Source organism: Lichenostomus cassidix, unplaced genomic scaffold (assembly GCF_008360975.1).
Source record: "Lichenostomus cassidix isolate B80296 unplaced genomic scaffold, HeHo_3.0 HiC_scaffold_33, whole genome shotgun sequence".
Taxonomy (NCBI): domain Eukaryota; kingdom Metazoa; phylum Chordata; class Aves; order Passeriformes; family Meliphagidae; genus Lichenostomus; species Lichenostomus cassidix.
The window spans coordinates 1906982-1916982 of record NW_028147632.1 but is presented as its reverse complement, the minus strand read 5'-3'; the positions used below and the strand labels follow the sequence as shown (position 1 = coordinate 1916982).

At 56.5% G+C, this 10001-nt stretch overlaps 1 protein-coding gene across 1 annotated transcript; it reads right to left on the bottom strand.

Annotated features, from left to right (window-relative positions):
- Window positions 1-5: 5 nt before the first annotated feature.
- On the bottom strand, window positions 6-10001 carry LOC146421432 (uncharacterized; the record flags this gene model as incomplete). Its single annotated transcript, XM_085047145.1, has 3 exons — window positions 9861-10001; window positions 8129-9144; window positions 6-618 (listed from the first exon to the last, which is right to left on the bottom strand). Coding segments are annotated over exons 1-3 (1638 nt in total), but the record flags the coding sequence as incomplete, so codon positions are not given.

Genomic DNA, 10001 nt, shown 5'->3' with positions numbered 1-10001 from the left:
CCACACTTCTCACACTCATAGGGCTTTTCTCCAGTGTGGATCATCTGGTGTTTCATAAGGGTGGATATAAGGCTGAAGCTCTTCCTACACTCCCCACACTCGTAGGGCTTTTCCCCAGTGTGGATGCGTCGGTGCCTGATGAGGTGGGAGTTTTGCTTGAAGCCCTTCCCACAGTCAGGGCAGCGGAAGGGCCTCTCCTGGGTGTGAATGCGCTCATGGAGGAGGAGATGGGAGCTCCTCTGAAACCTCTTCCCACACTTCCCACACTCATAGGGCCTCTCCCCGGTGTGGATCTTCTTGTGCCGGATCAGGTGGGAGCTGCGACTGAAGCCCTTCCCACATTCTGCACAATCGTAGGGCTTTTCCCCAGTGTGGATCACCTGGTGCTGCATCAGGGTGCACATCCGGCTGAAGCTCTTCCCACACTTCCCACAATCGAAGGGCTTTTCCCCAGTGTGGATCATCTGGTGTTTGATCAGGTTGGACATCCGGCTGAAGCTTTTCCCACATTCCCCACACTCATAGGGCTTTTCCCCAGTGTGGATCCTCTGGTGCTTGATCAGATCAGATCTCCGCATGAAGCTTTTCCCACATTCCCCACACTTGTGGGGCTTCTCTCTGCCCTCAGGCTTCTCCCCCAGCTCCGAGCTCCGGCTGCATCTCCGGGCCTTTTCCTCCTCCTCCATCCGGCCACGCCTTGGCAATGACAAATCCTGCTTTGGGGGAAAAACAAGGGCTCAGCGCCTTGCCCTGGGGGTTCCTCCTGCCCAGCTCCAGCTCTGCAACTCTCCCAGGGGTTTGTGTCCATAAAAACTCCAAACCACCACCATTCACCTCAAAACCCTCACAGCGTTTCCTTCTCTCTGCTCTTTTCACTTTGGCCTCCTCAGGGTCTCCCTTCCCTGCACTCATGGGGCTCCCGTGCCTCCCGGGCTTCCCTATTTTCCAGGGTCCCGCTTAGGGATGATCCGGGGGCTTTGGGGGTCCCAGGGGTCCCTTCTCCCCTCATTCTCTGCTCCGCGCTTCCAGGGATCCCAGGCTTCCCCCTTAGCCACGCTCCCCCCTCTCCAGCCTGCCGGGGCTCCCCCAGCTCCGCCATCGCCCCTCTCCGCTCACCCCACTCCGGGGCTCCCGCCCTTCCCCTCCACCGCTCTCCCGGCCGGACCCCATGCCCCATGTCCCCCTCCCACCCCGACACCGGGCCGTGCCCACCTGCAGCCCCCAAAATATCCCCCAAAGCCCCACTGGCGCCTCCGCTTTGCCCTTCCGCCACATCCAAACGTTCCCCCCGCACAATCAAACCCTCCCAGCGACCCTGAACGAGATTTGGGGCTCAATCCCGGAAGCTGCGAGCTCCAAACACCCGCCCAGAAAAAACGCCGCTCGGGGACCCCCGAGACATTTGGGGCGACTTCCTCCTCCCCCTCACCTGCGGCGTGCGGGGCGCCGATGCTCCCGGGGCCGCGACAGACAAAGAGCTGCGCGCGGCTTCTGCTGCTCCACCTCTTCCTCTCTCCAACCTCTTCCTGTTCCGCCTCTTCCTCTCTCCTCCTTCCTCCTCCCGCGGCTCCTCCTCCTTCCTCCTCCTGCTCGGATCTCCGGCCTTTCTCTCGCTCCTTCCTCATCCCTCCTCCTCCTCCTCCATCCCTTCTCCTCCTCCCCCCAAGCCCAGCGCCCACCCTTTCCCCCCCTTTTCCCCACGCCGTCGCATGCCGCGGGAGGAGCCGGGATGGAGCCGGGGCAGGTCGGGCTGGGGCAGCGCTGGGCTCCGGGCCAGGCCTGGGCGCCCCCCAGGCGCCCCCTCCCCAAATTGGGCTGGCGGGAAGCGCTGGGGGCGAGGGGGGGGCGCAGGTGGGGTTGGGGTGGGGAGCGCTGGGCGCTGCGGGTCTGCCTGGGAACTGGAGAGTCATCAGCGCCGCGAGCTCGGATTGGATCAGAATCGCTCAGCGCCTTCTCCCATTGGCTCATTTTCGCGGGGCTATTTTTCGGGGCTGTTTTTCTAGGGGGTTTGGAGGTTCTGGGGGGCTCAGGGGGTCTCAGCGCCTTTTTTGGGGTTCGCTGTGTGCCGTGTCGGGGTTCAGCTGCCTCCCAAGGCCCCCAGAGCGGGGTGACACTGGGGGACACACGGGGGTCCCCATTCCCGATCCATCCCAGGGTCAGGTCTGCCCCCCAGTCACAGCCCCACCGCGGGGTCCCCTCAACTCCCTCCCCAGTGCCCCCCAAGAAACGCGACCGGAGCCAACTGGGAAGCTTTACTGGGAGCACTGGGAGCAGCCGGGCGGGGTCAGAGTGACAGCAGGGCTGGGGGGACACACGACCCCGTGTGACTGGAGTGTGAAGGATCTGCTGGAAGTCCACAGCACTTCAACCAGGAATGAACTCAAAAGAATTCTCACGGGTGGCCTCCAGGAAGGGGACAGTGTCAGTCCAGGAGCACAGGGCTGGCAGGGTGTGGCTGTGTCCAGGGCTCTGGAAGAGACGTGGTGCTCTGCTGGGACTGAAATGCCTGGGCCTGGGCAGTTCAGCCGTATCTGTCCCCTGTCCCTGTCTGTGTCCCTTGTCCCTTGCTCTGTCCGCTGTCCCTGTCTGTGTCCCTTGTCCTTTGCTCTGTCCCCTGTCCCTGTCTGTGTCCCCTGTCACTGTCTGTATCCCTTGTTCCTGGCTGTGTCCCCATCCCTTGTCTCTCCTGCTGCCAGCTCAGTGAGTGGCACACAGGCTGAGGGTCCCTCCTCTGTTCCCTGGGCGTCGGGTGGGAGATGTGAGGGCTGAGCCTGCTCAGGACAGCTCCATCCTCACGACGAACTGCTCTTTCCAGCTCCAGGCCAGAGGATCAGATCCCACCTCAAGTTTATCGTGGTGCTGGTTGTGCTCCTAGCCCTGGTTGTGGCTCTGGGGGTGTCCTTGGCTGCTGTGTCAGGTAAGGGAGGAGCAGCAGCCTCAGCCCAACCCCTCGGGGCACTGCTGGCTCACTGCTGCCTGAGGGGAGAATCCTCAGACATTCTTCTCCATTTCCCTCTGCAGGGAGAATACACAGAGAGACTCCAGTTACTCCAGTTAACCCTGCAGCTCGGGTGCTGCTGGCCTGTCCCCATGGCTGGGTTGGGTACAACGGGATCTGCTACTTCCTCTCGAGGCATCGTCTCTCCTGGGATCAGGCTAAGGCTCGGTGCTCCGAGCTCGAGGCTTCCCTGGCTGTGCTCACTGACAAGGAAATGGTGAGTGAGGGGTTTGGGGGCTTTGGGAAGGCCAAGGGGACCCTGGGGTGCTCCTGGGCTAGGAGTCCATTGTTTGCTCCTCTCTCCTTGCCAGGAGTTCCTGTTCCGCCTCAGCAGGAATGTTGATTACTGGCTCGGGCTGCAGTGGGTGGATGGCAGCAGCTTCAACTCCTCCTGAGTCCTGGGGGCACGGGCATGGCCTGGGGGCACAGGCAGAGCTTTGGGGGCACAGGCAGAGCCTTGGGGGCACAGGCATGGCCTGGGGGGCACAGGCAGGGCCCGGGGGCACAGGCAGAGCCTTGGGGGCACAGGCAGAGCCTGGGGGCACAGGCAGGGCCCGGGGGGGCACAGGCAGGGCCCTGGGGGGCACAGGCAGGGCCTGGGGGGCACAGGCAGAGCCTTGGGGGCACAGGCAGAGCCTGGGGGCACAGGGGCACAATGTGTTCCCCTGAGGTTCCAGCAATGTCTCTGCTCCTCCCTGCAGGGTTCCTGTGCTGGGCAATGCAGGGTGTGTGCACCTGGCTGAGAATTATCTCTGGAGTGCAATCTGTTCAAATGAGATGCAGTGTATCTGCAGCAGAGCCCAAACCCACCTCTAATGGGGAATGGAGGAAGGATATTTTCTGTGCTGGGCAGTCTCAGCTTCACCTCATCCCCCCAGCATGGGGATTTCCTTCCTCAGCTGCAGTGTCTGCCTTGCACTGATCCTCAGGGTTTCATCACTGCCTGTTCTGCAGGAGATGAACCTGCAGGAAGAGGAGATGATGAGAAAACAGATGTGTGGCTGCCTGGGCTGAGCCTGGGGGTTCTTTTGTAATTCTGAAAGCTTCACAAAAGTCATGTTTCTCTTGCACTCTGTATGTTTACTAACCAGGTACATATATATTTGTATGTCCCTGTGGATTCAGCTGTGAAACCTTTGCTGCCTTATGACCTTGGCTGGGGTAAGGTTCTGATAATACCAAAGTCATGATTTGACCCCACAGGGGCCATTCCCTTAAGGGTTGGACTGCGTCCTTGTGGGTCCCTTCCAACTCAGAGCATTCGCTGAGAGGTCCTTGTGCGACCTCCATCAGTATTTATAGTGTAAATGTTGTTGTTGTTATTTCCTTCATTACTTTATTACTTTTGTAAGAAATGCTAATCAAGGCCGTGCTGTCCCTCGTGTCCCCTCAGCACCTGCAGCCCTGTCCCTTGCCCTGCTGCCCCTGCCCCGGGGGCTTCAGCCGAGCCAGAGCCTCTTCCCAGTGCTCCCAGTGCTCCCAGTCTGCCCGTGCAGCCTCCAGCAGCCAGCGAGGCCTTCAGCTGGGCCGGCAGAGAGGAGCTGCTGGAGCTCCCAAATCAGTTGGGTTCCGTTTGTCCTTCCCAGCCTGGGGAACAACGATTTGGGAGTTTTCTGCCCAAACGCTGTCCGTTCCTCCGCTCAGCCCAAGGGGTTTGGGGAGATTTTGGCTTTTTGGGGGAAATCAAAGCGATGTGGGGCTGAGGGAGATCGTCCCTCAGAGCCCCTCTGACCAATCAGAGTTCGAGAACGAGGAGTGGCGGCAGAATCAGCCAATGGAAGCTAGGGCGGGCTTTCTAATCGGCGAATCAGCCAATGAGATCTAGCGTCGGGTTTATGGCGGGAAAATCAGCCACTGGGAGCGAGGGTCGGGCTTTGCGCGGTAGGCGGAGTTTCCCTGAGGGAAGCGGCGCTCCGCGGATCTTCCTTCCAAATGTCTGTTCGCAATGGCTCCGGAAAGTGCCGGGCCGGGCAGGAGGCCAGGGAACCGCTGTGGGTGAGTCCGGGATGGAGCAGAGAGCTCCCTGCAGCCCCGGCAGGAGCCCAGAGGGTGGAGCAGGAGATGCGTGAGAGAGGCCGTGGGAAGCCCCCGCAGAACCTCGGGATTTTTGGGCCTGTGGGGATCCCCGCCTGAGCAGCCTTTTCTGAGGGGTTGTGTCCCCTGGGAGAGACCCCAGGCTGGAGCAGGACAGGGATTCCTCTCTGTGACCATGATACCAAAATCAGCCAGAAAATGAGCTTTCTAGCAATGCTTCTAATTTGAAGCATTTGAAAGCAGCCGTTTTTTCTTTATCAGTGCTGAACAAACCCCGAGGATCTCTTCTTTAATCTAGTGTGTGGGGTAAAACTTCCGAATGGGGTATTTGTTCCACCCGGATCACACATATTCATTACTAAACACTTCCTGGCTAATTCATAAACCTTTCCTCGTGCTCCTTTCCATCCATCCACCTCCTGCTCAGAGTCCTTTTGTGGTCCTGGAGGGCCATCTAAAGGAGTTTCTGGTGATTGCACTCACTGATGTTTGGAGGAAAGCTCAGCTTTCCTCGAAATTGCTTCTCGTTGCATGACTTGCCCAACCTCACTGTAATTCTCTTTCTCTGTTCCTGCCCTGATTTCATCTATGTTTAGCATCCTGTTTGCACACCTTTATCCCCTTTTATCTCTCTGCTCGCTAATCTTTAAGCTCTATCCAGCACCTTTAGGGGAACTGAAAGTTCCTATTGTCTGTTCTTGATCAAGTCTCCGCTTTTTGTGTGATTCTGTGTCTTTTTGGAGCAGTCCCAGCCCAAAGTGTCACAGGGACTCTGCCGTGGGATGATGACACACCCAGAGCAGACAGATGTTGCAATTACAGTGTATCCAAGTTCAATTACAATATAACCATCTTCAATTACAATGTATCTAACATCACTCCAAACCTGCCCCATGTCGATTACAATATACCCGAAACCAATTTTTAAAAAATGTATCCAATTGCAGATACAAAGTTATTCCTTCTTCATTTTGGAGCAAATCCCTGTCTCAGAACCTGTCTGGAATTTAACACTTTTCACAGTTCACTGACAATCTCTGGCACCATGTGGAATGGTGGTTTAATAACTGGCAGAGTGATCTGTGAAACAAAAATGTGTGCTCCTCCTCTCTGCGGCTGTTTTTGGCCCTGGGAGCCAAGTAATTTCATTATTTTCATCCTGTTTGGTTCTCTGCTGTGCTCTGCAGTGCAGAACGGAAACTTCAGCTGGTTTTGCTCTTCCTGTAGTCTTAGATCAACATGAACTCTGCTGATAACAAAGCTCTCTCTGCTCAGAGTGCACTAAGGCAAACCACACTTACAATCCCTGCAGATCTTTACTTTTCTGTCCCTCAGTTGCAATGTCCATGTTAAAGCAACCATTTAGTCCTTCTGTGCTGAAACAACTCATGGCAGAGCAGAGCATTAGATTAAATAACCTCATTCAGGGTGGTCAGTGCAAATCCTGCAATGCATCTTCTGTTGACAAAAACAAGTTACTTCTTTCTGTGTTGTTTCCAGTCTGGGTTCTCAGTCAGGCTTGCCTTTAAACATAGCTGGGCTAGAATAAACTTCTTCTGATTGTCTGGAGTGTTTCTGATTTTAGAGCCCAACAGAAGCACAGCAGGATTTTGAATTTCAAAGGTGATTTCCTGTCCCACTGTACAACAGGACTGAGCTCAGTCAGTGGCTCCTCTGGTGTCCCAAACCCTTCTGTCCCACGTGTGTCCCACAGAGCTCAGGCTCTGTCCCACAGTGAATTTTGGGATCCTGATTTAGCAGCTCCATGGCTGTGACTCCTCACTAGCAGCTGGGCCATCCTTGGCTCACATCACTGATCTGTTCAGCAAAATTGGCAGTGACTCCTCCCTGAGCCACTGGGAATTGTGGTGGAACACCTTGGGAAAGATTTTGGCTCTCAGAAGTGAATAATTCAAAAGATCCCTGGGACCTGCCAAGCCCAGAGCCAGAATTACCAGTGTTTCCTTTTGTTTTTGGAGCACAGCCCGAGTATAATCAGCCCAAACAACAAAATCTTTATGGGTAAATCCAATGTAAATCCAACCCAATTCCAGGTAAATCAAACTGAATTCCAGATTGATCCAACCCAGCTCCAGGTGAGTCAAAACAAATTCCAGGGGGGTCAAACCCAATTCCAGGTCGAGTCAACCCCATTCCAGGTAAACCAAATCCAGTTCCAGGTGGATCAAACCAAATTCCAGGTCAATCCAGCCCAATTCCCAGGCAATCCAATCCAGTTCCAGGAGGACCAAACCCAATACCAGGGGTGTCAAACCCAATTCAACTCTTTTAAATGTCCCATCGCCCCTTTCCCTCCATTCAGGAAGCTCCTGACAGCTTTCTTCTGGGAGAAATTCCTGAATTTGGAGATTTTTGGGTGCAGTTTTGGACGGGGAAAGCTCTGCCTGCCTTTCCCCTCCCTGTCTGTGTCCCCAACGTCCCACCATGGCTGTGTCCCCAGTGTCCGATGCATGTCTCACCTCAATATCTTCATTTTTACCCCAAATTCAGGTGTTTAGAAAGGCCGAAATGAAAACAAGACCAAGCCCAAAAGAAAAGGATTTACATGTCTGTGCCCACTGAGGATCCATGTGGTTGGGTGGAAGGGAAGAACATTTTTGGACGTTTCCACCCCAAAATCCTGCTCTTTGCCCCAATTCAGAACCATTTGGCTGTGAAAGATGCCACTGGGTGAGAGAAAATCAGAATCATGGAATCCCTGAGGTTGCAAAAGACCTCCAAGGCCATCCAGTGTTGCCTCATGCCAAGAGATGATATAACTGAACACAAAAGGTGAGATTTTCTGGGGTGGAAAGTCAACAAATCCGCTCTCCCCAGGGGATTTCTGATGTCCCCAGGAATTCCCATGGACATTCCTGGCCCTGCCTTCATCCAGGTGCCCACGGGGAGCCAGGAGGGTGTGGAGCCACCAGCCAGGTGTCTTTGCCAAACGGATCAGCAGCAGCACGGATCACCAGGGCTCTGCACAGCTGGGGTCACTGGGGATCATCCACTGCAGATCTTCCCACTGGGGATGGAGTTGGAGCAGCAATGAAGCTCTTCCTGCACTCGGGACACTCGCAGGGCTTCCCTCACTGGTGCCTCCGTTGGTGCTGAGTCAAGTGAGAGCTCCTGGAGAAGCTCTTCCCACACTCGGGACACTCATAGGGCTTTTCCCCAGTGTGGATGCGCCGGTGGGTGATGAGGTTGGAGTTTCGCTTGAAGCCCTTCCCACAGTCAGGGCAGCGGAAGGGCCTCTCCTGGGTGTGAATGCGCTCATGGACGAGGAGATCGGAGCTGGTCTGAAACCTCTTCCCACACGTGGGACACTCATAGGGCCTCTCCCCAGTGTGGATCCGTTTGTGCTGCATCAGGTTGGAGTTGCTCCTGAAGCTCTTCCCACATTCCTGGCAATCATAGGGCTTTTCCCCAGTGTGGATCACCTGGTGCTGCAGCAGGTAAGATCTGTGCCTGAAGCTTTTCCCACACTTCCCACATTCATAGGGCTTTTCCCCAGTGTGGATCCTCTGGTGCTTGATCAGGGCGGAGCTGTGGCTGAAGCTCTTCGCACATTCTGTGCAATCGTAGGGCTTTTCCCCAGTGTGGGTCACCTGGTGCTGCATCAGGATGGACATCCGGCTGAAGCTCTTCCCACACTTCCCACACTCATAGGGCTTTTCCCCAGTGTGGATCATCTGGTGTGTGATCAAGTGTGACATCCGGCTGAAGCTCTTCCCACAATTCCCACAACCATAGGGCTTTTCCCCAGTGTGGATTTTCTTGTGCTTGATCAGCGAGGAGCTGTTGCTGAAGCTCCTCCCACATTCTTCGCAATCGTAGGGCTTTTCCCCAGTGTGGATCCTCTGGTGCTGCATCAGGTTAGACATCTGGGTGAAGCTCTTCCCACACTCCCCACACTCATAGGGCTTTTCCCCACTGTGGATCCTCTGGTGCCGGATAAGATCAGATCTCCACCTGAAGCTTTTCCCACATTCCCCACACTTGTGGGGCTTCTCTCTGCCCTCAGGCTTCTCCCCCAGCTCCGAGCTCCGGCTGCATCTCCGGGCCTTGTCCTCCTCCTCCATCCGGCCACGCCTTGGCAATGACAAATCCTGCTTTGGGGCAAAAACAAGGGCTCAGCGCCTTGCCCTGGGGGTTCCTCCTGCCCAGCTCCAGCTCTGCAACTCTCCCAGGGGTTTGTGTCCATAAAAACCCCAAACCACCACCATTCACCTCAAAACCCTAACAGGATTTCCCCCTCTCTGCTCTTTGCACTTTGGCCTCCTCAGGCTCTCCCTTCCCTGCACTCATGGGGCTCCCGTGCCTCCCGGGCTTCCCTATTTTCCAGGGTCCCGCTTAGGGATGATCCGGGGGCTTTGGGGCTCCCAGGGGTCCCTTCTCCCCTCATTCTCTGCTCCGCGCTTCCAGGGATCCCAGGCTTCCCCCTTAGCCACGCTCCCCCCTCTCCAGCCTGCCGGGGCTCCCCCAGCTCCGCCATCGCCCCTCTCCGCTCACCCCACTCCGGGGCTCCCGCCCTTCCCCTCCACCGCTCTCCCGGGGGGACCCCATGCCCCATGTCCCCCTCCCACCCCGACACCGGGCCATGGCCACCTGCAGCCCCCAAAATATCTCCCAAAGGCCCACTGGCGCCTCAGCTTTGGCCTTCCACCACATCCAAACATTCCCCCCGCACAATCAAACCCTCCCAGCGACCCTTCACGAGATTTGGGGCTCAATCCCGGAAGCTGCGAGCTCCAAACACCCGCCCAGAAAAAACGCCGCTCGGGGACCCCCGACACATTTGGGGCGACTTCCTCCTCCCCCTCACCTGCGCCATGCGGGGCGCCGATGCTCCCGGGGCCGCGACAAAGAGCTCCGCGCTTCTTCTGCTGCTCCTCCTCTTCCTCTCTCCAACCTCTTCCTGTTCCTCCTCTTCCTCGCTCCTTCTCCTTCCGCAGCTCCTCCTCCT